Source organism: Polypterus senegalus, chromosome 14, assembly GCF_016835505.1.
Source record: "Polypterus senegalus isolate Bchr_013 chromosome 14, ASM1683550v1, whole genome shotgun sequence".
NCBI lineage: Eukaryota > Metazoa > Chordata > Cladistia > Polypteriformes > Polypteridae > Polypterus > Polypterus senegalus.
This window is the reverse complement of record NC_053167.1, coordinates 127,908,437-127,935,573: the sequence shown is the minus strand read 5'-3', so window position 1 is coordinate 127,935,573 and position 27,137 is coordinate 127,908,437. Positions and strand designations below refer to the sequence as shown.

At 40.2% G+C, this 27,137-nt stretch overlaps 1 protein-coding gene across 6 annotated transcripts in view; it reads left to right on the top strand.

Moving 5' to 3' along the window:
* pde4ba (phosphodiesterase 4B, cAMP-specific a) overlaps positions 1–25,599 on the top strand; it is a 594,195-nt gene extending 568,596 nt beyond the window's left edge. For 4 of the 6 annotated variants that reach the window (XM_039734542.1, XM_039734543.1, XM_039734545.1 and 1 more), the window contains 9 exons: positions 13,941–14,034; positions 17,075–17,253; positions 17,549–17,647; positions 19,621–19,785; positions 20,614–20,713; positions 21,139–21,293; positions 21,771–21,893; positions 22,218–22,400; positions 22,652–25,599. In XM_039734542.1, coding sequence (XP_039590476.1) covers positions 13,941–14,034; positions 17,075–17,253; positions 17,549–17,647; positions 19,621–19,785; positions 20,614–20,713; positions 21,139–21,293; positions 21,771–21,893; positions 22,218–22,400; positions 22,652–23,029 — 1,476 coding nt within the window. In that variant the 3' untranslated portion in view covers positions 23,030–25,599. Of the gene's footprint in view, positions 1–1,679; positions 1,873–10,569; positions 11,077–13,940; positions 14,035–17,074; positions 17,254–17,548; positions 17,648–19,620; positions 19,786–20,613; positions 20,714–21,138; positions 21,294–21,770; positions 21,894–22,217; positions 22,401–22,651 lie in introns of those variants that run through there. The other 2 variants (XM_039734546.1, XM_039734547.1) reach the window with 2 other exon arrangements.
* Positions 25,600–27,137: the final 1,538 nt, after the last annotated feature.

Below are 27,137 nucleotides of genomic sequence, written 5' to 3'. Positions count from 1 at the left end.
GTAAATTTCGCACAAACATTAGGAAGTTTTTCTTTAGACAGAGAACCATAGACACTTGGAATAAGCGACCAAGTAGTGCTGTAGATAATAGGATTTTAGGGACTTTCAAAACTTGATGTTTTTTTAGAAGAATTAAGTGGATAGGACTTTGTTGGACTGAATGGCCTGTTCTCATCTAGATTGTTCTGATGTTCTAAGGTTCTGATGCCTGTGGATGTGAATTATTTATACTGAGTAAAAGAATTCAAAATTGTTAGCACCATAAATGCTAGAAGCCCATTGATTTTAAATAAAACTGCTCAAATCTGGTCTAGAGAGGCAAAAGTTTGTTTACAATTGTGAGTACGTGACACACACAAGTAGACTACAAGAATGTGTAAATAATGAAGGCTGGCAATTTGAGCACTTATGAGGTTGTACCTGTGCACTGTATCAATGTGATATTCTTTTGAGTTAATAAAGTTCCCTTCTTTCCTCTTAACTGCAGTAATATGATTTGAGACACACTGACTAATGCATATGAGATACACTATACATAACAGACAAATAAACATATACACAATACAGATACTGATGAAGCGCATTATATGAGATATATTTATGATAGACAGAGGTATATATACAGGGTCGGGCAAAGCTAGGTTGCAGTTGTGAGTATGTGAGGCAGGCAGTTTGAGTTTACTGTAAGAGATAGTACCTAAGAGCACTGTGCCATTCTTTTGAGTTAATAAAGCTATTGTAATAATCATATCCTGCATGTCTTTTTTCCATACAAACCACTGTAAACCTACTTTTGCCCACTCCTGTATCTACTGTATTGTGTATTGTATATGGGGTCAAAATGTTTACTTTGTGTTTTCAATAGACTGATTTTTGGCCAGTTTGGAGTGATATCTGTGTGTGTGTGAGTGAGTGTGTATATACAAGAACACTGAGACGACTTTTCTCAATGAGAAACAAACTACCTAGTCCAAATGAAACTTGGCAGTTTACACTGTAAATGCATTTGAAGGAATTTACATTAATTGCAAATACTTATTCTTTCATTGCACCACAACTACAGTATGACTGGGGAAGGACTCTATTATTCCCTACAACATGTAATTCTTTTATTTTATTCCATATAATACAATTATGGCCTGAAATATTTTACTGCTAATATCACAGCTTTATATAAAGAAAGCAGGGTGTTAGGCATTTTTTATTTTTAATATGGCACCATTAATAGCACTCACCATCACAAGGTACTTTTTAGGAGTAACAAGTTTATAATACACTATCAAAATTTAAAAAAACTGAACTGTGCAATATTAGTAGTTAAAAAAGGGAAACATAATTAGTTATTTTGTTAAGTTTTAATAAGATACAAAAAAACCCCAAATTGTCCACTGACTTAATGGATGTCTGTCTGCTCGTCTGCAGCTGTCTTCACATTTTTAATGACATTGGGCCATTTCTTTCTGTTTCCTCATTGCATTTCCTGTTTGCCTGAGGCCTCAAAACAAAACTTTTTGCAATGTGGGAGTTTCACCTTTCCAGAAAACCTATAGCGAAACAGCCTTCTGCCAGTAAACAGCAAGGCAGGACCCATCTACTCAGAGAGGTGAGGCACAGCGAGAGTGACATCTGATGCCAAGGCCCTAGCACTGAATATTTAAACGTGTGCACCGTAAGTGCATGTGAGTCATTAGTGCTATCGCATTTCCTGATTTCCGTCAGATTGTTACAAATCACCCGAGAGCTGTACTTCAACAGCTGTCCCTGTCTGCTAAGCTCCTAAGTTGGACTTGGGTACAAACAGGCTAAGACATGGAACTCTGCTGCTTTCAGAAGAAGCAAAAAAAGTTGTGGATTGTTAAGTTGTGGAAGAGGGTACGTACTTCTTTGCTGATTTTTTTTCTCCTTATCACGTCTCTAAGTTTGTTTTAGTTTTTCTTGTGCTAAATAAATGTAAAAGGAAAAGAAACTTGTGAAGCGATTGACCTACTGTTGTTAGAGGATGGCACTGAAACTTTATGATCAGGATCACATTGAAAAAGCAGCAATTATAGATTTGTTCTGAAAAAGAGGCAATTAAGAGAGAGTTTCATTTGAATTTATTCAAGTATAGCATTCTCTATGAAGTGTGTCTACACTGATTATATTATAACCGCAAAGTACTAAAACTTATATATGTACAGTATATACATATCCACACATATCATCAGATAACTGTTACACAATCATGCCAGCATAAAGATGTTTTCATCGCTCACCATGGCAGGGTTTTTTTAGCAGGTCTTAAATGCCATGCTTTACGCATGAAAAGAATAAGTCATTGAGAGCAATGTTAATAACACAGAAGTTGACTAAGTGTTTACACAAGTCAGCTCAAAGTAATAATGAAGCGCCAGCATGCTGACTTGATTCAACATGGCAAAGTAGTTCCAAATGTTCCATGTCTGTGCAGGGTCAGATATTCATGGCTTTGTTTGACAGTGCAATTTGTTAAGACTGGACTGGTCCAGCACAGATTAAGCAACCAAAATATGTACTCTATGCCTGACATAGAGTGGAGACTGTGTGGTCAGTCAGGTAAAGAAAAGCCCAGTGTGTTTGCGCTCTACTGCTCCCGTGAGACCCTCTGCCAGTTTCCCTTTGGAGTGAAGCAGACTAATCCCATTTCATCAAATGTGAGAAGAAACCTGGGCAACTGAAAAATGTCAGCCTGCCAGTAGAAGGATACTGGGGTCAAGTCCAACTGGAAAATTGCATATTTTTTTTTATTTTAAATATCCTCAAACATTCCAGTATTGTACAGTTGTGCTTGCTATTACTGTATGCCTCCTGTACGGGATTCAGAAATTGATTACTGAGCATCTCGGGCATGTTATGTCTTCTGACATCTATTATTGTACAATCATTGCCGGACAACCTGTGCCTGAAAACGGGGGAGAAATGTGGTTTTATTAGGGAACAATGGGATAAAACAAGAACTTTGAATGAGGAGAAATGTTGAACTAAGCTTTGAGGGAAAAAAGGAGCACATGTGTGCACTTTAAACTTTTTACGCATTGACATAGGAAAATGAGGGCCTTAATGACAGAATCGAAATTTTAGTGCCTCATATTGTTCCTCTTAGATGATTTATTATTCACATTAGCAAAGTTTTAAAGCAAGTGGCTGATGAGTTGTAAGGAAGTGAATGATGGAAAACCGTCTGGACTGAGGAGAGCCATAAAACAATCTGGCAGCAAGCGAGCAGATCGGCTAGTCGCCTTGTACAGCTGCGTTAAAATCATCAGACAACATGTTCTGCAAATCCATTTATGGAAAATAAAGTTGAGCAACTGATAACTGGGAGCAATGAAATGTGTGCAACTCTGCAGTAAACTGTGGTAGCCATAATAGACATCTATAAAGTGCAGCGGTAGAGATGTGGTGCATTTGTTAACGGCTTGTGTAACACGTAGTGGTCTCATTCAGATGTGAATCCAGCTGAAATGTAATATTTCTTGACTTGAAATACTGCAGTCTGTCTTCTTACATAACACCTTTTCTGTTATACTTAGTGTCTTTCATTTATCCATGCGTCGCCTTTCACCTATCATATAAAGTATCTGATTATTAAATATAGTGCTTTTCACCTGTCTATCTATATAACATTATGCATTTGTTCTTAATATATAGTGCCTTTCATATATCTATCTGTCATATACTGTATTGTGCACTCATATTCATTTGTTTAGGAAAAACACAAATATTTCTAATTTTAAAACTGGTTGGAATTAAAAATGTGTACTCATGATAATCCTCCAATACTGAACCTGTAAACCATTGATAAAGGGAGTCGGATGATCAAATATAGTGCCTTTCATCTCTCCCTCATATATTTTGCCTGCTTATCATATATACTGTAGTGTCTTTCACTTATATACATCATTCATTATATCTGTCCTCGTGTCCTATATACAGACTATCTATCTATCTATCTATCTATCTATCTATCTATCTAAAGGCCTTTCATATATAATAAATGGTATATATGTCCATATATATATAAAATATATATACATACACACACATATATTGCATAGTTTACTGTCAAATAATGCAGAGTATGCGACAAGTGTTTCGCCTTTATTTGGGCTCATCAGGTGTACACACTCCACTGCTCCAAACCTCGGGCATCAGCATCAAGAGACGAAGTCCCTTTACGCTGCGCCACAGTGTGTAGTTTGTTTATTTTACAGCCTGTAGATCGGTGTAATTATACTGTATATATATATATATATATATATATATATATATAGTGTATTTTATATATATGTCTCATATAATGCTCTTCAATAATATATGTATTGTGTGCAAGTTTACCTATCAGTTATGTACAGTGCATCTCATAAGCATTGGTGTCTCAAATCATGTTACTGCAGTTAAGAGGAAAGAAGGGAACTGAAACTTATATGAGGGGATGTGTGATTTTTCCACTTCTAGGTACATTTTCTGACAGAGTGTACAATGGCATTTACAGGAAAGCTTTGAACGACTACGTCAGTCAGTTAGTTTGCTGTCTTCACAGGAAGTTAAAGAGCACTTGGGTAATTAGCCCAGTATGACTCTTTGTACAGTGATGGCATGTTTTGATCCTTCTACTTACGTACGTATTTTGTCTGACTCCTTCAAGTAAGCACGGTGACTCACGTTTATGACCCTGACTAATTCATATGCTGTCCACTTGTTGGCCCAACATTTGCAGTAATTACTCAACGTGGGCCCCAGACCTGAAAATCAGGATTGTGTTTTGCTCTGCCGTAAGTACTAAAGGTAAACATGCTTGTGCCTTCAGCCCCCGATTTGTGGGTTTGATTACTTGCCACCTTCTGTGGCTACAAACATGAATCTTTCTATCGTGTTTTTTCTCACTTTATTAAGAAATGTGTATATCATCCCTTTAGGGGTTGGCATGTTCCCTACTGGCAATTTTCAAAGTGAAAAATTTACATTATCAGGGATTATTTTCCAGATATCACACAGAAACAGAGTGTGTACTGTAAGTGTTAAAGGTTTACATTAACTGAAAATAATGTAACATTTTTAGTCAAGCTGAATCCAAATCTTAGCAATGGGTCTGGAAAAAAAAACCCTTGACAGGATGCCAGTCCATCACATGGCACACTAAGGCAAACTCCACACATACTATTCATACTCTGCCAATTTGTAATGATCAGTTAACTAACCATCTGGTTTCCATCCCACATTAATTGATATGTGTCGTCAAATATTTATATCCTCTAAGAAGTTTTGTTGGTTACAGAGCTCACAAAGAGTGCTGTTGTGGTGTTTAAAATGACAATATAGTCTGATGTGGTAAACACTTAAAAAAAAGGCTTGTGACATTATTATATGTTTAAAGCTGAAATGGGTTCAGATTGCCTTCTAGTAAAATATGTACATAAAAGCGGATATCACTGTAAAATCTGAAATGAGCGATGCTTTCCTCCCCACTTACTGAATGAAAGGGCTGCGCTGGTAATCAAAATACATCACATTAGGAAGGGAGTGACCTGATGAGGCGACTACTACAAGAGCCCAGGTACTGTAAAAATGTTCAAGAGCCAAAATATTTAATTATGGCATAAAAGTGAGAGCCTCAAATGGACCCACATAAAATAAAAATTTAAGTGGTATTAATCAACACGGCGCATTTTACTTGTACAGAACACAAGTACTGGAGTTGACCAGACTCGTGCTCGTCTGAGTGTCGGTAGGTTTGTCTACAAAGATTCGTGCGTGTAATTACATTTTTTTATATTGTATATATATATGTGTGGGCAAAATCAACATTTATCTTGCCAACTATAAATTTCCCGCACGGAACATCATAATTACCTTCTACCTTGTTTAAGGAAGGTCACAACTTGCCAGAGCAACAGCATGCCCTTAAAATCTTTTTTTTCTTCTTTCATTTACAGTTTATTCACGTGAACACAGATGACCGACGAGTTCTCACGGTTACTCAGACCATACTTTTAAGATGTTATGTACGTCAACCAGCGGTGACAATGTAAACAGGGCACTGTCCACTAGCCACAAGTTAAAAATTTAATACGCAAGCCACACAGCAAACTTACTAACAACATCAGTGACAGATGAATTATAACTTACAAAAGCAATACTTTTTTATTTCTTTCGTAGTTGCTGATGCTGGACTGCTTCTTCACTGTCCGAGGGGTTTTATTTTACACTCGAGAAAGTTCTTCGTTTCGTGCCTACAGCACATACCGCCGCTGTTTTGCCAGTGCGCGCGTTAACATCGCTGTCAGTCTCATTGGCCAGACATTCTGTCCGTTTTGAATAGCGCTGCAGTGATTGGTGATTTAATGTGGCGGGGAGCTGAATGGCCCACAAGTAGCACCACCCTCAACAAGTGGCTGTGTGCAGCGTCTTGCGCTAGTATGTGAATGAGACATTTAGTCTTGTATGCCTTGCTTTGATCTCGTTACTGTCGGAGTTCAAGCATTCGATGACGCAGGTTTGACTTTATATGTGTATTCAGGAGTTCAGTTATGTTAAAATGCGCGACAGAGATATATTTTTTAAAATTGGGATACACGGGACTGCCCTGAGAAATAAGGGAGTTTTATTCTCCTTAGAAACACAGCCCCTGTTAAAAGGGCACCGCGTCATGTAAGCGTATAAAGGCGCCTTAAGTCTTTCGGGTCATTTAAGTTTTCCCTGCAATTTCCATCAATTGCTCTTCTTTACTTTATACATGGTTGTTCGTACTTTTAAAGTCGTGTTTCGTGTCAACGCGCGTCACCTTTTCAATTCATTCACGCTCACTTTTCCTGATTTTTTTTTTTTTTTTAAAGAAGCTCATGGCCAAAATGAGAATAATCAGAAGCACCCGATTTGATCATCCAAGGACAAAGGCTGCTTTGCGTGTGCTAAAGTCGGCAGGCAGCACAACGACGCTTTTCTGAATGAAAATCGCTCTGCGTTTGCTGTTTCAATGGAGACTATTTTGCTGCAGTCCAAGCTGTCAAGATGACTTAAACTGGCCTCCATAAAACAGGAGATTCACACAGTCGTGTTCACTGGTGCGCACAAAGTAGAGTCTCGCTCAAGGCTTTTGGAGAGCCTGGCAGCCATGCAGCTGCTGCTGCTTAAAGAGATCCTTTATCAACATCTTCTTCTTTAGCTTCTGCCACGTGCCTGTTCATTCCGAAGTGTGCCTGTTTCCAGGGATGAGTGGTATGACACAATATCGTTAAAAAAAAGTCTTAAAACTGGCAGGTGACACACATGTAATTCACTTGGATTTAGAAATAGGCCGCTTATTGAAATATAGAATTGTTAAGATGTAAGAGGATCAGCTGAATTGCCTCAAGGGGTTTGTTTGGCAATCAGTCAGTTTTGTTGGCAATCAGTCAGTTTGGACCAGTGACTAAGATATTAAGCATAAGAACATATACTTGACAAACGAAAGGAGTTTGTTCATTTCAAGCTCATTTGTTTAGCTGTCCTGACATCTAGTCCAGATACTAAGTACTTAAAGGTTGTCTGCTTCAACTGCATGTCTAGCTAGTTAGTTCCACATTCCCACAACTCTGAGTAAAGAAAGAAGTGTTTCCTGTCTTAAATCCTGTGTACTTCCCCTTCATATCCAAACTGGACAATTAACCACAAATCTGTCAGTTAAATCCTTGCCAATAAATGACTATACAGTATAACATGGACTGAGGTGCTTCAACATTGGTCTGTAATCCACAAAATGTTTAGTTTAGTTCCAGCCATGTAGAACACCGAGGAAGACACTTCTTCCACTGCATCTGTTGTTGAATCATAGGGATAATGTGCATCAAAAGCACTGTGGGGTTGTGTTTACTACAAAAAAGGAATTCATAAATTTACAAGACTGCTGTTTCCAACATCTTACAATGCTTCGTAGTAGAAAAGTGCTATATAAAATCACAGTTTGTCTGTTCATTCCCTTTCATGTATTCACCATGTCACTATGAGCCAGTCACTAAACGTTTAGGTGCTCCATCTGTATAAATAGCAGGCCATGTGTACTGTAATGGAAATGTGATGCATTTTGGGATTGCATTTCTTTTATAAAATAATAGCCTGGCCAGTTCAAACTCGATCATGGTGTTCTCAAAAGAGTCGTCTGTCATTGTATAAATAAGGACCACCTGGGAATCGTGTCCACTATATAATGAGGCAGTTGCAAAATTACAAGGATGCCACTTCAAGCATTTTGAAAGACACTAGATACAGTCAGAAGGCCATCGCTTCAGTCCTTACTACTGTCTCACAGTGTAATTGCAGGTGATTTACATTAGACCATTAGAAAATGTTTGTTGAGAACAGGACCAACGTCACCAGTCTTATCCGTATTATTCCTCTAAAAATATCAAGTTAAGTTTTGAAGGTTCCTACAGTCCTACTGTGTACAGCACTACTTGGTAACTTATTCTATGTATGTTTGGTTCTCTATATGAAGAAAACTTCCAAACATTTATGCAAAATTTGCCCTTAACACATTTCCAGATATGTTGTCATATTCTTGTTGAGTTGTACTATAAGGAACATGCAGTGTACCTTGTCTCTATTTCCACTACAAGTACTATACATAATTAATAAAGATACCAGTTCAGGCACTTTGGTATGGTATTGACTATAAAAAGGCAGTAAACACTATGCAGGGCTGTTAGTTCAGTCCCTAGTATTGCCACATAGTGTGACAGTAAGTGAATCACAGTGGCATCGGGGCTTAGGTGCCTAAGCCCCTTATCTCTGGTGTGCACCTTTTAATCTGACATACATGTACAATTTACGGAAAACCCCACCGCCTGACATTCATGTATGACTCACGCAGAACCCCAAGGGAAACCCAGCTCTTCGATCCGAGTAAGACTGCATGTAAAATTCAGAGTGGTGGGATAGGCTTATACCCTAATAGCTGTAACTCCAACTGACAAATCTGGCCCAAACTAAAGACATATGGTGACAGTAGCTCTAAAGAACATGTCTTCACCGTGGAAAGGTGCTGTAATCTCAAAGCTACTACCCTAAATCGTTCTAACCCTGACAGCGTCACTCATACTGCCATTAATTCATTGGCGTAGAAAGGGGCTACAAAAAGTAAAGGTTGTCTTGCCCACTGTTCTATAGTGGCTGTTTGCAGAACATATTAGGAATGGAAAATGGAAAGAAAAAATGTTAACAGTATAAAAGGATCAGCAGAGAAATTTTTGAGTGCAGCTTTGATCTCCCTTTTTGTCATGCCAAGCACATCCACACGCTGATATGCTTGTGCCTCCAGGCTCCTTGATGTCTTTTTTACCACCCTTTGGCCAAAACTGAGCAATCTGAATAAGGTATCCTTTAGTAGAGATTCATATAGTACTTTATATAGTACCTATTGACTTCAAGGTTAATAAGTGTTGAAAGTGGAAGCATTAAGAGGGATGATGTATACTAGTAAATGCATGTCATTCACAAAGCCCCCTTTACTTTCATTGTGTCTTATGCCATGCAAGCCACAGCCTTCACTGGCAGCATTAAGGGTAAAGCAGATAGAAATCAACATCGGCCTCCTGTAATGGCCTTTTAGAGAAGCCCCACTGCATCCAGAGCCAGAGGGAATTCATGTTAAACATGTGACTGCGCCCCCAGCTCGGGCATGCACTGCTTATCGGTGATATGATTCGAAGGGAAACCTCGCAGTAGCAGCCCCGAGAAGCCATGTGATGCTGTTGCCATGGCGTTTCAGTATTCATTTGATTGGCTGTATGACTGGCTCAAACTGGGGTTTCTCGCTAGTGGATAAAAACGCCTCGGTGATGCCATCTCTAGTTATTAAAAAAAAAAAGAAGCAATTACTTGAAGACGCATTACAGTGAAAGGAGCCAGAGTCTGTGCTTTTTTTTTTTCTTTTTTATATCAGGATTGCTTCAGATTTGCTGACACTCTGCAAATATCGGGCTGCAATTAATAGGAAATTGTGAATGGCTTGTAGCCAACATCTCTCCAGATCTCTTGTACATTTCAGATGGACTGATAGTTATTATTATTAAAAATATTGTTTTTGACAATTTCTTGCAGCCGAAGCTATAGTCAATGGACAAATAACCTGCAGTTTTCACGTCCTTCTCTGCCACAGACATTTCCTCATGAATAAAACAATGATGTCAGCCTTAGAAATCTTGTCCCATGTGGATATGAGCTGAATTTCCATTTTGCAGCTTTTTTTTTTTTTTTGCAGGAAGGATGAAGGGTTATAGAAAATTATAATCCCTTGCTCCTTTAATAGTTTAGTGAGTCCTGAAATACTGCAGCAAAGAGACAAGTTGTTGGGCACTGCAGTGCTGAAAGCGCAAGGCAAGATGCAATTTTACTAATTAGATTAAAAAAAAAGAAAGCAAGCAAGCAAGCATTGTTGCGTGAAAAGGAAAACTCCTCCCTGTCCCCGCTAAACCCCCTTCCCACCGCCCGCAATATTTCATTAATACCTAGAGCTGCAGTACTAATGTGAACTAAAGGGGGACCTCCTGAATTTATGTATCACATGTAAGAAGAGGGCTTCCTCCATTTTCTGTCAAATCATGTGTGTCCGCATTCTATTGCTGATGCAGCCAGGCTAGGGTGAGCATTTCTTTCCAGTAGAATTCATCTGAGCAAGTCTAATCCGAAGTGGGGACCCCCTTGAGCCAACAAAGCATTGAAGGAGGCTTTTCATAATTCATCAGCTCTTGTGCTGCTGCTGCTGCTGCTCGCCAGCTGCCTATGCATGCATGGATTCTGGCTTTCTAATCCGACCTCCGCTTTCATTATCTTCTCCTGCTACTCAGTGAGTGCGTACTGTACAACAAAGATGGAGTGCAGAATGTGGCTCTTCCTGCTCACAGATGCTGGAATGGTTCTTGGATTCGGGAGATCTTGCTGCAATTAACGTGAGGTTACTACAGGATTGCTTGTTGTGGGATTCCTTCAACCACCTCTTCGTCTGGTTTAAGCTGTGCTACGACGGGGTCCAAAATGCCTGAGGCAAACTATTTACTCTCCGTGTCTTGGGGTTACATCAAGGTGGGTAACGGCGGATGTTTCAGGCTTCTCTTGTGGCCCTTTTTTATTCTGCCTGGTTTGGCTTGGAAAAAAATATATATATCTGGTTGTGCAAAATGCAGAGATGATGTCGACAACTTGGCACAGTGGGACTTCACAACTCACCATTTTAAATGCCTTCCGTGGGTGTCTTGTATATGGTGGTCAGCTGTTGAAAAAAAAATGCATGTATTGGCGTTGGTTTTGTGACATTGACATTTTGTGTTGATGTAGCATTTAAAAAATATGCAACAGCAGTCTAATCAAATTCTCTTTTTTTTGCAATAGTATTTCATATGCGCAAAAGGATACGTGAAAAAGCAACTGTCTAGAAATTCATTTGGAAACAGAAGCCGTTTGTGTCAGTTTAAGTTATCTTGTGTAAAAATTAGAAATTTATTCTTGCCGTCATTCCTGTTATTCTATGGACGAGCCAAAACAAACTTGACATTCTTAATCACCTCGGAGCAATAGACAAGCAGTGGGTGGTTGAATTAAAGTCAGGCCACTACACAACTGGACTGTGCACATTTGGTGCTTGCCACTGGCAGACCTCCGTTTGCCAGTCTGATTTTTTTTTTCCCCAGTACAGGCTTGCAGGGAGCTGAAGCCTAATTTGGTGGCTTCGATTGCAAAGCAAAAACTAACACTAGATGGGATGCCAGTCTATCACAGGGTGTAGACACTCTCACTTGGGTGATTTAGAGTCATCAGAAGATTCATCTTTGGACTGTAGTGGAGAAACCATGTTGTTATTATCCATCCACTCTTTTGCATTACAGGCTCATAAGTGAGCCAAAGCTTTATCCTACTGCTATGCATGCTGCACACCCAAAAAAAAACACTGTACCAGTTCACCTAATATGCATGTAATTGGATTGGCAGAAGGAACTGGGATTACTATATTTAAACAAACCAACTTAGAGGAGGCCTGAGCCATTTCTGGCAGCATCAGGTGCAAGGCAGGAATCAGCCCTGGCTGAGGCTCCAGTCAATTGCAGTTCTATTCTATTCTATTATAATGTTATGTTACAGTATATTATTCTTCTATTTTCTGAATACGCTTTATCTAATTTTAGGGTCATGTGGAACCAGTGCATATTCCAAAAGCATCAGGCACAACTCATGTCTGAACTCATCGGTCCATTGCATTTAATTATATATATCCGTTTTAGAGTCACAAAGGAACCAGCACTCCCAGTTTTTGGAATCTGGGAGGAACATAAAATTCCCAAACTCTATTCTCTATACATTTTCTTAACTGTGTGATTTCAATTTTGGAGTTGTAGGCTTCTGAATCTTCCATTGGACCAGTAGCATTTTGTGCATGCAAGTTTGCCAAAACTGGATATAGCAGCATTTCCTCACTTTGCACACTCACACATCCACGTTCATTCATAGTAGGACACCAGTATTAGTGTATTAGAAAATTTTCAGGGAAGCAGTCATGGATCCATTTGGGATGTGAAAGGAAAACCGAAACGTTAAGAGAAAAGTACACAGGGAAAACATACAAAATCGGCCTTGACCATGAAGCATCTTATACAGCATATTGTAATGTATTTTATTATTAATATAATATTATTATTGCTGGCACAGTGTTTAGAGCTGCAGCCTCACATGTTCCGCATCCTGGGTTCCAGATCCTCACCCAGTCATTGTCCATGTGAAATTTGCATGTTCTCCCTGTTTTGATGTGAGTTTTTTTTTCCACCCGGGGTTTGTTTCCTGCCTTGCACCCTGTGTTGGCTGGGATTGGCTCCAGCAGACCCCTGTGACCCTGTGTTAGGATATAGCGGGTTGGATAATGGATGGATGGATGGATCCCCAAACGTCATCTTAATTGGTGACTCTAAATTGCCCCCCATGTGGGTGTATGAGTTGGTATGGAACAAGATGACTTGCTGTGGCAACCCCTAACGGGAGCAGCCGAAAGAAGAAAAAGAAGTGGGTGTATGAGTCGGTCCTGTAGTGGACTTAACAGCCTGTCCACGTTCTTCCCCACCTTGTGCTCAGTGTTGATGGGATAAGCTCTGGGCTCCCCCACAGCCCTGAATTTGATTATACAGTTTTGAAAATGTATGTGTATTATATCAAATTAATAATAGAACTACGGTTGATGCAGTTGCCGCCCAGATATAGCGTCCTGGGTATGAATCCCACACCTGATCCTTGTCTGTTTGGAGTTGTATGTTTGATTGGGTTTTAATTTGGTTATTCTGGTTTTCGACCCACACGGCAAAGATGTGCATGTTAAATTAATCGGCAATCCTAAATTGGCCCCATGTGAGTACAGGGGGTGTGCGTGCAGCCCTGTGATGGGCTGGCACTCATGCTGCTCAGATAAACTCTGACCTCTGACATGATTCAAAACTGGATTAAGTGGGCTTAAAAATGTTCTTTTAAAATGCATTATAGATTCATTATGTAAACCCAGCGCAGGTTCACAATTTGACAAATCTTATCCTATCACAGCGACACTTACTTCAACTTACCGGTTTACTCCTCCATATTATTTTAACCATCCATTAAGCCCACTGTTACGCACATCCATACCAATGCTCACTCACAAGTGGCAGGCACAAACCTTAGATGGGTCAGCAGTAAACTCATGAAACACAGCAGAGAATTCAGAGAGTCACCAGTGAGAGGCTTTTTCATGGTATATTTTCCAAACACAGGATAGGATACCAGTCTATCATAGGGGCAAACTCTCCCCCACTTTCCAGCTAAATTATTTCTGGTAAAACCTCTTGAGTAGCCAGGCATGAGTGTATTTTGTTTGAATATTCTGTGTTAAAGAAATATGACATTCATGTTTCCCCCTTTTTCCTTGTATCCTACAGTTCAAGAGAATGCTGAACCGGGAACTGACACACCTGTCAGAAATGAGCCGTTCTGGCAATCAAGTCTCGGAGTACATCTCTAACACCTTCTTAGGTAATAACCTTATATAGCATTTTTTCCCCCATCTATTTTCCTGACATTATTATGTAATAGTCAGTTTAAAAAATGATGAAGGTCTGATTTGCAATAGCCTTTCTGAGTTGCTGCCCTAAGCGTCCAGAGATCCCTGCAGTTTCCAGCAGCTCTCAAGTAATATGCTCAGAGCATGATTGATGAAATAACGTAATGTTGCAGAAAAGAAAAGCGAGGGCTGTGCTGCGCTCTGCTGCACCATTCTGAGTTTTCTCACTGAAGAATTATCCTAGCAATGGCCCAACACAGAGAGGCTGCTCTTGGGTCATCGTTAAAATGCAGAGGAGTGCAACATACTCTTATGCATCTTAAATACAGTGTATTCGATGCATGTCAAAGTGTAAATGTGCTGTGGAGGGATTAGGCTCACTGAGGGTTTTGGGGGGAACGGGGGCTTTGATTGATTTTTACATCTTAGTGGATTGGGTCAGCCTAGCGGAAAAGCTTTTTGTCTACTTGCAAGTTCAAGCATGTTGTGGATTTGAAGCAGTGGTATTTCCAGTTCTTCCACCCATGATTTGCTAAATTTGTGGTTTTAACGCTTCCACTCATTTTTGTTCCTTAAATTATGTTCATATCTGAGCAAGGGTAGTACGCACAATAAATGTGGCTTCTGGACAAGCACTGTCAATTAGTCCTGTCTTTGAAGACTTGCCCGGTATCACACGAAAAGGATCCATATTGCTGTTTTGTTTTACAGCTTCTTTCCTAACAGGGTGGTCACTTCCCTTAATGTATTTTTTTTTTTTTTGCATTCAGGTGAGTGATAATAGACAAACTTTAATCCCCCAGAAGCCTTTTAGTTGAGTCAAGAATTAATTAAGCCCAGCAAGTCGTGAGTTTCTCCTTGAGATGCGGCGGAAGCGTCTGCACCCACATTCTTGATCCAGTTCAATCCGGTTGGCAAGAATATCATTCCTATAGGTTATTCTCTTGTCGACGGGGAGAGCGGGTGGGTGGGGGTGGGAATCATGAAATATGGATTTACAGCTCGGTGGTACCCCTCGTGGAAAAGGAAGCAGCTGCCTTGGTGGTGAGTCACTCAGAGACAGCTAACTGTGACAGCTTGCTTGCCTTTTTTGTTTTTTATATGCGTATCCTCATGCATGGGGAGCGTGTACCGGCTGGAAGAAGCAGATGGGAATTTCTTTCAGCATTTTATGAAGCTAAGCTGAACTTTTCAAAAATCTTAAAATCAAAAAACAAACTATTGCTAGCCACATACTACTGTGTATTCCATGATTTTTGATTAGCTACATTTCCCCCTTGTGACATGATGAGTTTGTTTTGGCCTTCCGCGGTATTTGTATTGAATGTAATACCCAATAGTGGTTAACATGGCTGCCTCATGGATCCAGCATACTAGGTTCAAATCTTGCAGCCAGTTTTTGTTTCTGTGGAGTTTGCACATTCTTCCTGTGCCTGTGTTCATTTTCCTCACACCGTCACAAAAGACTAAATTGGCCCAGTTTTGAATGTGTGTGTGCCCTACGACAGCCTGGCACTCTGTCCTGAGCGTTTTACCCAGTGGTGCCTGGATTTGATTAGGCACTTCGAGAAAGTATGTATGTAAAACAGCCAGTGGATTCACCTCTCTACATAGTGCTGATCATTCAGGGATTTTGTGAAGATTTGTCCAAAGCCATTTAGAATCGCACAATAATTGAAAACGACTTTGAATTTTATGGGAAAAGCCCTGAATCTGAATCCATTGACAGTTAAGAGAAGCCTGGTTAACGTCAGATTCACAACATGCTTTGAAATAATTGCCTCCTTTCATGTGCTGCTCCAGGCGCTGCCGTCTTTTGACTCAATTACTTTTTTTATCTGCATTCATTAATTAAGCTGAAGCATAAATAAATAAATCAGGCGATATTAAGTCTATGACTTGAATTATTATGGAGATAATACAAATGGGTGCAAGGGTACTTCATAGCTGCCAGGTCAGCCCCTTGTACCCCCCTTTGCAACCCTTAATTGGTTTAAGCATCTTTGAAACAGTCCATATTAAGTTATACAATAATGAAATGGCAACTGGGATGTCATAGTTTACAACCCAATGTGGCATCAAGCAATAAGTAACTTAAATTTTCTGTGCAGCAATAACAATATCTGTAATGTATCCCAATCTTGTAAGGTGCCATCACTCAAATATGCTATATAATAATAATTAAAATATTTCCCACAATATTAATTGATACGCACTGACCCATAGAGCCATCTGCTGCAATAACTTTCGTCAGTCCATCTCAAGGGGCTGCAGGCATCTTAAATTTGCTCTCCTCGCCTGACCTGCCATATCAAGGTAACATGAAAAGCATGTGATTTAATTATTCCAATTACCGCAGAGCGTTCGCTCTCAAGGCTCGATTATTATGGGATTTACAGCCCATATAAACACTTGACTCTTGAGCAGGCCCAGATTAATATCAAAGGCTTGTCCAGATTGATGGGGACAAAGAAAGGCCTTGTCCTCCTTTGAGTCCCAGAGTAGGGGTGATTTTTTTTTTTGTCACCTGGGGGTTTTCCTATGCAAAGAAAAAAAAATCATTGACGTCAGATGACGAAATTCGAGATGTCAAAACAACGGCAAAAGCTGGGCTTGAACAAAAGGCCTTTGTTGCACTTGTTTTAACGGTAACAAAGAAGAGGGTCAGTGAGAGCTTTGAAGAAAGGCAAAACTTCCTGAAAATCTGCAAGTAGCAGGTTTTTAAAGAAAAAGGAGGGCATTGTACGCTGTTTGTGTTAAATGCTCGTTGTTTTAAATTTTCATTTGCTTCGTCTGGAGGTCATCTAAACAGTTGTCTTCTAAGTGGAGACGCTGGCATACCCACGTCATATATATGTGAATGGTAGCAAAAGAGTGAGCAATGCCAGGATGACCAATGTCCGGGTGTTAGCTTCTGTGACACTGTGTGCTAAGAACTTTCACCAGCTTTTCAATGACAATTGGAAGAGTTAGTTGAACTAATTTAATGTTTTTCTTCATTTATTTTAACAGACAAACAGAACGATGTGGAAATCCCATCACCTACATCAAAATGCCGGGAAAAGAAGAAGAAGCAGCAGCTGATGTCTCAGATCAGTGGCGTGAAGAAATTGACTCACAGCTCCAGTCTAAACAACACGAGCATTTCAAGATTTGGGGTCAAAACTGAGAGCGAAGAGTTCCTCTCCAAGGTAAGCTCTTTGACTCCCAGCTCCATCTTCAGCTGCAGGCGAAGGGGTTACAGGAATGCAAGATTTGTGAGCCTCACCCCTTCACAAGCGCAGACTTGCAAGAGTCATGTTACTTCTGTCATAGGGGAACGCAGTGAAAAAAAAAAAAAGTGCTTACTCCACAGATGCTCGGGTCTGATGGACAGCATTGCGTCAGATCTGAATAAAGACAGACTCGAGATGGGGTTTATAGAGCCATGCTGTTTACGCTCTGATTTTGTAGTTTGATTACAAAAATCTTTCTTTTGTTTTACAGGAACTGGAAGACCTAAATAAATGGGGCCTGAATATTTTTAAAGTGTCCGAGTATTCACATCACAGACCTCTCACATGCATAATGCATGCAATCTTTCAGGTTAGTATTAAATCCCATAGTTTGAATGTCAGGTAGCAGGAGTTAGACAATACTGGGTTGTCCTGGGTTTGAATCATCTTTGTGGAGCGTGTTCGTTCCCCCTGTGACCGCGTAATCAAAGATGTGTGTGTGTTATATTAACTGGCAGCTCTAAATTTGCACAGTGGGAATGTGAGTTTCCTCTGCAGTGGACGGGTACACCAACCAGGGCTGGCTCCTTCCTTGTGTCCAGTGCTCCTGGAATAAGCTTTGACCCACCTCAGCCATGAATGGGGTCAAGAAAGTTGATAGCACATTCTTCCTATGTCCATGTAGTTTCATCTTCCAGGCACTCCAGTTTAATCGATAATTGTAAATTGGACCCATGCTTACATGACTAGGCCTTATGGTGGACTGACTCCCCATCTAGTGCCCAATGCCCTACACAGTGATCCTGAATTAGGATTAAGCAGATTAAATAATGTTATGTTGTGTACGTTTGTACGTCGCCACATGGCACCCAGCCTTGCAGATTTCACCCTGTGACACAGCTTTGGGTTTTGCTCTTTTTCACTCAATTCCCAATCAAGGCTTCTTGTATCTGAAGAAATGTGTTTCTTTTATTAAAGCTTCTCTCTATGTGTTGACAAGCCTGGCTAAATATGGCCAGCGTGCTTCAACACATTAGCAGCACATTTGGCTGATATTTAATTAGCAGATATTCAATTCTTTATGTCTCATAATGAGTATAGACAATGGTGCTAAAAATATATATAAAAGATATTGTGACTGAAAAGCAAAACGTGATTGCCTTTCAAGCTGAATAATCGAGGGTGAAACATTAATTCATATAACACCATTAACAGTCCAGCGAGATCACTGTATAGTATAGACAAAATGATCATTCATCCACTTACTTCTAGTGTGCTTATAATGTTTCTGGCTCACAGAGAGCCAGTATATTGGGGATATATGGCAGAAATGAGTCACATTCATACACACAGTCATCTGTCCAACTTAATTCATTTTCATAATTAAGAATATGAAAAGTTTAAAAAAAAGTTAGAAGGAAGCCATTCGGTCCATCAAGCCTATCAGGTTTTCTGACATCTGAGTTGTCCCAATATCTTCATTCAGATACTTCTTAAGAGATGTCAAAGTTTCCTCTTCCACTTCACAAGTTGGTAGTTTGTTCTCACTCCCCAGTACTGTATGTGAAGGAGCAGTGCCCAGCTTTAGTCTTAAATGCACTCCCCCCTTAGTCTCCACTAGGCGTTTATGATTACATGATGAAACATTCTCATATTCACATATGTCACTTTATGGATGTGGTGATGGGTGGGGGCCAGAGTCAGTATTTATTGGAAAGAATTCTGATAGATCACATAAATCAGCTTCTGGGTATTGAATTCAGGAATTTAGGATGCACCAGCCAATCACAGAACAATCTCACAAAAACACAGACACACACACACACATCCCAATGGAGAACACAGCATCCATCCATTATGATCCTACTTTTCCAATTCATTGTCATTGTTGACTGCAACTGACCACGAATAGGGTACCCCTCCATTGCAGGACACACTTATTCATACTGGGCCAGTTTGATGTAACGGTTTGTGACAGAGCTACCTATAATGTAGTTGGTGTGTGATCATTATTCTAGTGGTGTCACATTCAGATACATTATATGCTGCTACATTAAGAATTTCTCTGTGAAGTCTCATTCCTCAAAGAGAAATACATAACAGACCCATATGTAGTGTATATAATATGAGACCATTATAAATTAACTTGTCACTGGGAACGTGAAAAGAAACTTCACACAGACAGCAAAAGAAAACTCAGGATTCAAACCAAAGACTCCATGCCACTGGGCAGAATGAGAATGAGACAGAAACAAAATGAGCAAATATAATAAAAAAAAAATGTAATATGTTCATAATTTGTGTTTATATGGTTTATACTAATCAAGACCTGTGTTTCAACAGGAGAGAGACCTACTGAAGACCTTCAAGATTCCCGTTGACACACTTGTTACCTACATGATGACCCTGGAGGATCACTATCACTCTGACGTGGCCTATCACAATAGTCTTCATGCTGCTGACGTGGCCCAGTCAACCCACATTCTTCTGTCAACTCCAGCCCTAGATGTGAGTGAACCTCTTGTGACACAAGCTGTTAGTGTGAATCTCTTATCTCACTGGCTGTTTTCAAGCAGTTTAGTTTTGGATATGCCTCAGTTTTACCCAGCAGACAAGAACATCTCCTGCCCTGAATGCTGATTCATTTGTTAGTCTGAGTTCATGCTTTTAAAATGATCGGGCTGGCATATGGATTTCTTGTAAGCGGCTTCACTGACATAATAATCCAAATATTTTTGTGAAGGCAAAACAAATTTGCCTGCTTTTGACAATCAAATGGGAATGGCTAAGTGGCCTAGAGCTAAACATTCAGCCTCTCCCACATAATCTTCCCAACTCTAAGCACGCTACGTGCCTCCTTTAAGCATGCAATCATGTCTTATCCAGATGATCATTTACTGTATAACACTAGCATTCTTGCGTGCCTTGACCTTTGCAATCATAGTGTACCTCAGGGTTGATATGTTCACCTTTGCCCTCTTGGGGTTTGGTGCTACCCCTGTTACTTCACATACTAGAGATATGAAAGACTAAATGGACAACATGGTTCCTTTTTAGGATGGGCTGCAGTTCTTAACAATTAAATTAGAAGGAATGCAGGCAATCGTGTTAAAAAAAAATATCCAGGAGCCGTCTCCTGCTTCACTGGTTCATGTTGGATTTTTCTCATTAACACAATTCTGAAAGGTGCCAACCCCCCCAAATGTTTCTAATAAAGGGAAGCACTCCAAATTTTCAGTTCAGGGCAGAAACTGTGAATACGTGAATACACATTCTGAACCGTCCCATCACTTTGAGCATGATGTAATTAATCTTTTTGAACATCTGTCTCTACAGGCCGTCTTCACTGACTTGGAGATTCTTGCTGCACTATTTGCTGCTGCCATCCATGATGTGGATCACCCGGGTGTCTCTAATCAGTTCTTAATCAACACCAGTAAGTAGTAGCTGTCCTTCAAATTCACTTAGACCAAAGAGAACATTGAATGCAGTGTGGTTATCTCCTCCTGCTTGCAGTCCAGTGCTTTTTGATATTTGAGGCCATAAATATGGGGCCATACCCATTGCTGACTGTTGTGTGACAAGTAGTGGAGCAACAATAAACCTGTGTTGCCTACAGCTCTATTCAAGAGGTTCACACTCTTTGTTTTCATGGCTGCTTGTCTCAAGAGTTGGTTGCTTAAATGATCTTGTAATACTCTTTCCATCTACCCATTTCCTAGCTCATGTGCACAATTTAGGGGTTGTGTTGCAACAGTAGCCTATTCCAGTAGCACTGGGGCAGAACCCCTGATGTAATGTGTTTCAGTGAAACTCGAGAAATGTATTTAGATCTTTGAAACAGTGTTCCCTCTGTTGCAGACTCCGAGCTGGCCCTCATGTACAATGATGAGTCTGTCCTGGAAAACCACCACCTGGCTGTGGGCTTCAAACTGCTGCAGGAAGAAAACTGTGACATCTTCCAGAACCTCAGCAAGAAGCAGCGGCAGTCCCTGAGGAAAATGGTCATCGACATGGTGCGTGTCAGCATATTTCGGAGGGCATTCCCTTACTTTTCTTTTCTAATCTCTAATCCTTTTTGTTTCCACAAGTAATTCAGTTGGTATGTAGGAGGGCAGCTTTCAACAGCAAAGAGACTGGGGCGGGTCCATCTCAGCAATTCTGACATTTGCTGTTTGCTTTGTGGAAACAGACACTGGCGCACACACACACACACACATACATATATATACTGTATATATATATATAAAACGGGGTGGCAAATTTGGAAGTAGTCCTGATTTATACTTTTAGTATATTGGTGTAGAAGGATGGTGCATACAGCCTCCCTTACCAGTTCAGGCTATTGTATGTGCTCTGGGGACATGCTGGGCATCAAAATGGGGCAACTTCAAAGTGCAACACACTTTTATTAGAAAACTGAAGATTATGTAAATATTTCAAAATACATGAAATATTCCCAATCCCCTAAATGTCTCTCTTATCTATGACAGGTTTTGGCAACTGATATGTCCAAACACATGAGCCTGCTGGCAGACTTGAAGACCATGGTGGAGACCAAAAAGGTGACGAGTTCAGGGGTACTGCTGCTCGACAACTACACCGATAGGATCCAGGTAGGCAGTGCCGATTTTCTTTACAGCTTGCTTTGACTCTTTGTGTGTCTTTGATCGAGTCGTGTTACTTTAGTTGCTTGAGAAAAGCATCACCTGAAGTTCTGTGTCTTCAGTCTCAAAGTAATCCTTTAACTTTTTTTTGTAAGGCATTAAGCGTCGTCCTGTCCTTACTTTAAAGTAAGAGTGTGGTTAATTGAGGCTAACACAAATGGGAGTGACAACATGTAGATGCTGTAGCTTTGCCACCTTAACCCTATGTAGGTTGGTGTATGAGATGGAACACACCATACAGTCTCCTCAAAGTCATATTGCTTGTCTTCACAGGTTCTTCGCAACATGGTGCATTGTGCCGACCTGAGCAATCCAACCAAGTCTCTGGAGCTCTACCGCCAGTGGACAGACAGGATCATGGAGGAGTTCTTCCACCAGGGAGATAAAGAAAGGGAGAGAGGGATGGAAATCAGCCCAATGTGTGATAAACACACCGCCTCGGTTGAAAAGTCACAGGTACGTTTGAAGCATCCTGACTGCTCACTTCATTCTTTCACAAGAAATCCATTGCTTGCATCCTAAGTTTAAACTATCGTTCAGCCCTCAGCTTCAGTAATATTTGTAAAAGCTACTGCTATTGGCCGAATCCATCTGTAAATTCTGTGTTGTTTCCTTAGCCTAAGTTATTTTTCATTCAATCGCTTTAAGAGACTGAAGCATAAAGTTCATTTTTTCGACCAGTACTCATTTAACTCTACTCTTTACAGGTGGGATTCATTGACTACATCGTTCACCCACTTTGGGAGACCTGGGCAGATCTGGTCCACCCGGATGCACAGGACATCTTGGACACGTTAGAGGACAACAGAAACTGGTATCAAAGTATGATCCCACAGAGCCCATCGCCCCCATTTTATGAGCAAGACAAAGACAATCATGGCACCGGAGAAAAATTTCAATTTGAACTCACACTAGAGGAGGAAGACTCTGAGGGAGTTGAACGAGAGGAAGACTGTCAAGGGCAGGATAGTGTCGGCAACGCCGGGTCCCAAATGGAGTCCAATGAGTACACGCTCTTGGAGGAACAGCTGGAAGGGACCCTAATCAAAATTGTGACAGAAGACGCGTCACCCGTGGACACATAGTGATGCAAGAGGATTTTGATGGGCGTTCTGTTCGCTGATTGAATGAAGGAGCAGCCTTGCACACTGGGTTGTAAAAACATGAGGCTAACTTTAGCAAGGAGAGGTTTCCTCGCACCCTTGCATTGGGAGTCGAGGGTTTGGCTGAAGTGAAAAGAGTAGGAGAAGGAGCTCTCAGGAATTTTCTGCTGAAAATCGGAACTTGACTCATTAGCGTTTTTCAAAAAAAATAAATAAATAAAAATGGAAGAGCTTGGGGCCAACTCGAAATGTTTACTGATGCAGCATGGGATTGCTGACACTACTGAGAGATTTTCTACTAAGTGACAGATCTTTTTGTAATAGAATGTTCCAAGATCGAGTATGAGCTACTGAAATGGAGGTATTTGTAAAATGAACCATTTACTTTTTCTGTAACATCTGTCTGAGGACTTGTGTGCCTTTTTTACAAAGTTGTCTTTTTAAATTTTTTTTTTATTTATTAAATACAATTTAATATTGAAACTGAAATTTAATATTCAAACATAGTTCAAAAGCAGTAGTTTTTTTTCTTCTTCTTCTTCTTCTTCTTAGACTAAGAGAAATGTCTTCCTTCCTCATGTTGGGCAATACCCGAGTATAGATGACATGGACAAACTTTCACAGTGTACTGTTTATTCCAGTCAGAAAGCAACTTCCATTTTATTGATCTACCTTTACTTCTCACCCCTGGCATAGGCAACATCTCACTGATGACATCATTTTGGAGATCCCTGTTTTTTGTTTTTTGCATAATTTATTTGCTTGGCACTGACTTGTTGCCACTAAGAGATATCACTTCATCTTCAGGGTAACGGGACCCAGACAGCCATTTAAAACTGGGACTTTTAAAAGATCGATCCTGAACTCTGCCTTATCTCAGGTGGGGTGGCGTGGGGCAAGTTACCTTTAATTCTAAAATTAGAATCAAGCCTTCGATAAATACTGAATTCTGTTTGTTCCCACCTAGATTGATTATTATTATTATTTTTGCCATGTAAATCTAACACTTAAATTACGGGTATGTGAAATGTTCACCATGGCAAACGTTTTGATTTTACTGGCTGTCATCATTTCAGCAGATGGTTTTAAGAAGACCATTGCTTGTGTCAGTATAATATTGCAAATCAACGGTTATGGTGCTGGAGCTGGATTCTCCTGGGAGGTCCAGTGTCCACCTCCTGATCCATTTCTCAATTTATATACAGTATATATTTGTTTTTTAAATTTTACGCATCAGTGAACTCCCCATTTCTAAACCTCCTGTGTGGCAGGTCCACATGTGACTAATTTTCCCCTTTAACTTCAGTAACACAAAAAAGATAAAAGGCTTTCTTTAAATGTTGCTTTAAGCTTTACGGTGCAGAGTACAGACAAGCCAAAAAAAGAGCGAAAGTCTGGACTTGTCGGTACTTTGGCCTTGATTGTGTCACACCAGAACACTAAACCTGAACGTGTACCAGCACACTTCTACTGTACGTTAGTCTTCGGAATATGTTATGGTACAGAACTACAGTGGCAATACGTCCAACTAACAAATTACCGTTGCGGTGGGGATGAACACACGAGCCCTTACAAGCCCCCGGCACATTGATACACAAGCCTGTTTCCTATTGGTTGGTTTTAGTATGTTTTAACCTTTTGAAGCATACAATTAATAATCGTGCCATCCTTTGTGTAGCACTGCACCTGAGCTTGTGTTTGTCCATTGCTGTTTATAACAGTGTATTTATTACTTTGTGTAAATAATGTAATTGTAAATTAATTTTAATTTATATGCATTTACACACTGCCTGAAAGGGGCAGCGTTTATCTGTAGAAGACTCTGGGTTAGAGTCATGTTTTCAGCAAGGATTCTTTTTTTTTTACTGCACAATATTAATATTAAGGAACCTGAACAGTTGCTGAAAGAGACATACGGAACCCATGAAATGCTCAGACAGGTTACGGATCTGTAAAATATCCTGAAATGTTAACGAAAGCTGACTACCGGCGAAATCGAGGGTAGACTCGTGTAATCTGACTGCATATTAAATTTACTACGGCCTGCTGTGTTGAACAAAACTCAATTCTGAATACACGACACAAACTTCACATATCCAACTGGCTTTAGAGATTCTAGAAAGCAATTCTCGGCTGCCGACACGTTGCGTTACGACGATTAAAGATGACACTGACGGCATGTTTCCGTTTCTCTAAACACCAATGTGAATTGATATGGACTACAAAAATGTGATCTTCTGTAATTATTGTGCTAATGTGAACTCTTTTTCTGACCAAACTTGTTAGCAGTTTTGAAAATTCGGGAATGTCAGTATAACAATGTAATCTGTGTTAAAGCTTTTGGTCCAATTTCTGTCCAAATGGTTAGTCAGAATAGCACTATCTGCATGACCAATGGGTTTGTATGTCTGTTTAACACTGCGTTGTTCCAGGTGGATATTTTAATGTTTTTTCAGACGTTTCACACAATGTATGGTATAGTATTGTATATTGTGTCCAGAAAATCTTAAAATACTTTTCTATGAAGTGATTAAATGAAAGCATGAATATACCGCCTTTGTCTGCTCTTTTCATTCATTTGGGGACTGGGCATGATGAACGGATAAAGCATTTGGCATGTTTGGAGAAGAAGGAAGATGGCCAGAGAAGATTACCATCAGGTGTTATTGTTACAATATGTGTATTGAATCCTTCCACCATGAAGCGAAAAGAAAAAGAAACTTGCAGGCCTCAAAACCACCTGCCAGAACAGGCCTTCACCTGAGGGGGGACTGACCACTGGAAGCCAAGCCCCAAACTCAACAGGCAGGCTTCACACCTGCTTAGGCCCAATAATGAGGAAAGGGCTTTTAGCCAGCAAACTGTTAAAAATCTCTTAAAATAAAAACAAAATAAAGCTCCTTTAACTAGCAGCCATACCACATGCACCTCAGAAGAGGTCGTCCACCTGAAGCTAAACATGTTCAGGCCCGGCCAGTGTTTGGATAGGAGACCATCTGTTTCAGGGGTCCTCAATCACGGTCCTGGGGGGGGCTGCAGTGGCTTTTGATCCAACACAATTGCTTAATAAGCAGCACTTTGGTTACTGCGTCACTTTAGTTGTCTCATTCTTTAAGATTTTGAACCTTTATTGCTTATTTTAGTCTTAAACAGCTGTATTCTTGTTTTTTTAATCGCTCCTAATTAGCAATGACATGCAAATGACAAAAAGAAACCAGCATTTCTCCATTTAGCTTGTTACCATTTACGCCTCTGTGTGTATTTATCATGCACTATTGAGTTTAATTAAATACTTGGAAGGAAAGTGAAGAGAAAAAAGTGAAGGACTGAGAATTACTCCTCCATTTTAGCCTTCAAGTCATTTGGATTGTATCCTTAGAAAGGGGAAGAAAATCTAAGATATGAGAATGAGCTGACATAGCAGAGTTAAAGCACTTATAGGCCATGAAATTAAATTATTGGCAAGAATTGCTTTCTAATTAAGCAACGGGGTTAGAACAAAAACCTGCAGCCACTGCGCCCTCCAGGACTGCGATTGAGGACACCTGATCTAGGAAAAGCTTGGGTTGCTGCTAGAAGAGGTGTTGGTGAGGCCAGCAGTGGATTCCAATACGATGGTTACACTGTGCTGTAAATATGGTGCCATCCTTTGAATGAGACGTAAAACTGAGGTCCTGACTCTCTGTGGTCGCCTTTCTTAAAGAGTAGGGTGTATCCCTAAATCGCCCACCATGGCCTACTCCTCCCCGAGTATCTAATTGGCTAACCATCTCTGAACACCTACCGGTCTGGAGCTGCTCAGGTTCACACCATCGTAGGGACGGTGATTCCTTTATTTGTTTGATGGAGACTTGGCCCGACTCACACCACTCACACACAGAGACACGAAATAACAGGATATCTATACTAATAAAAGGCAAAGCCCTCACTGACTGACTCACTCATCACTAATTCTCCAACTTCCTGTGTAGGTAGAAGGCTGAAATTTGGCAGGCTCATTCCTTACAGCATACTTACAAAAGTTAAGCAGGTTTAATTTCGAAATTCTACACATAACGGTCGACAACGTCCGCCATGTTGAACTTTCTTA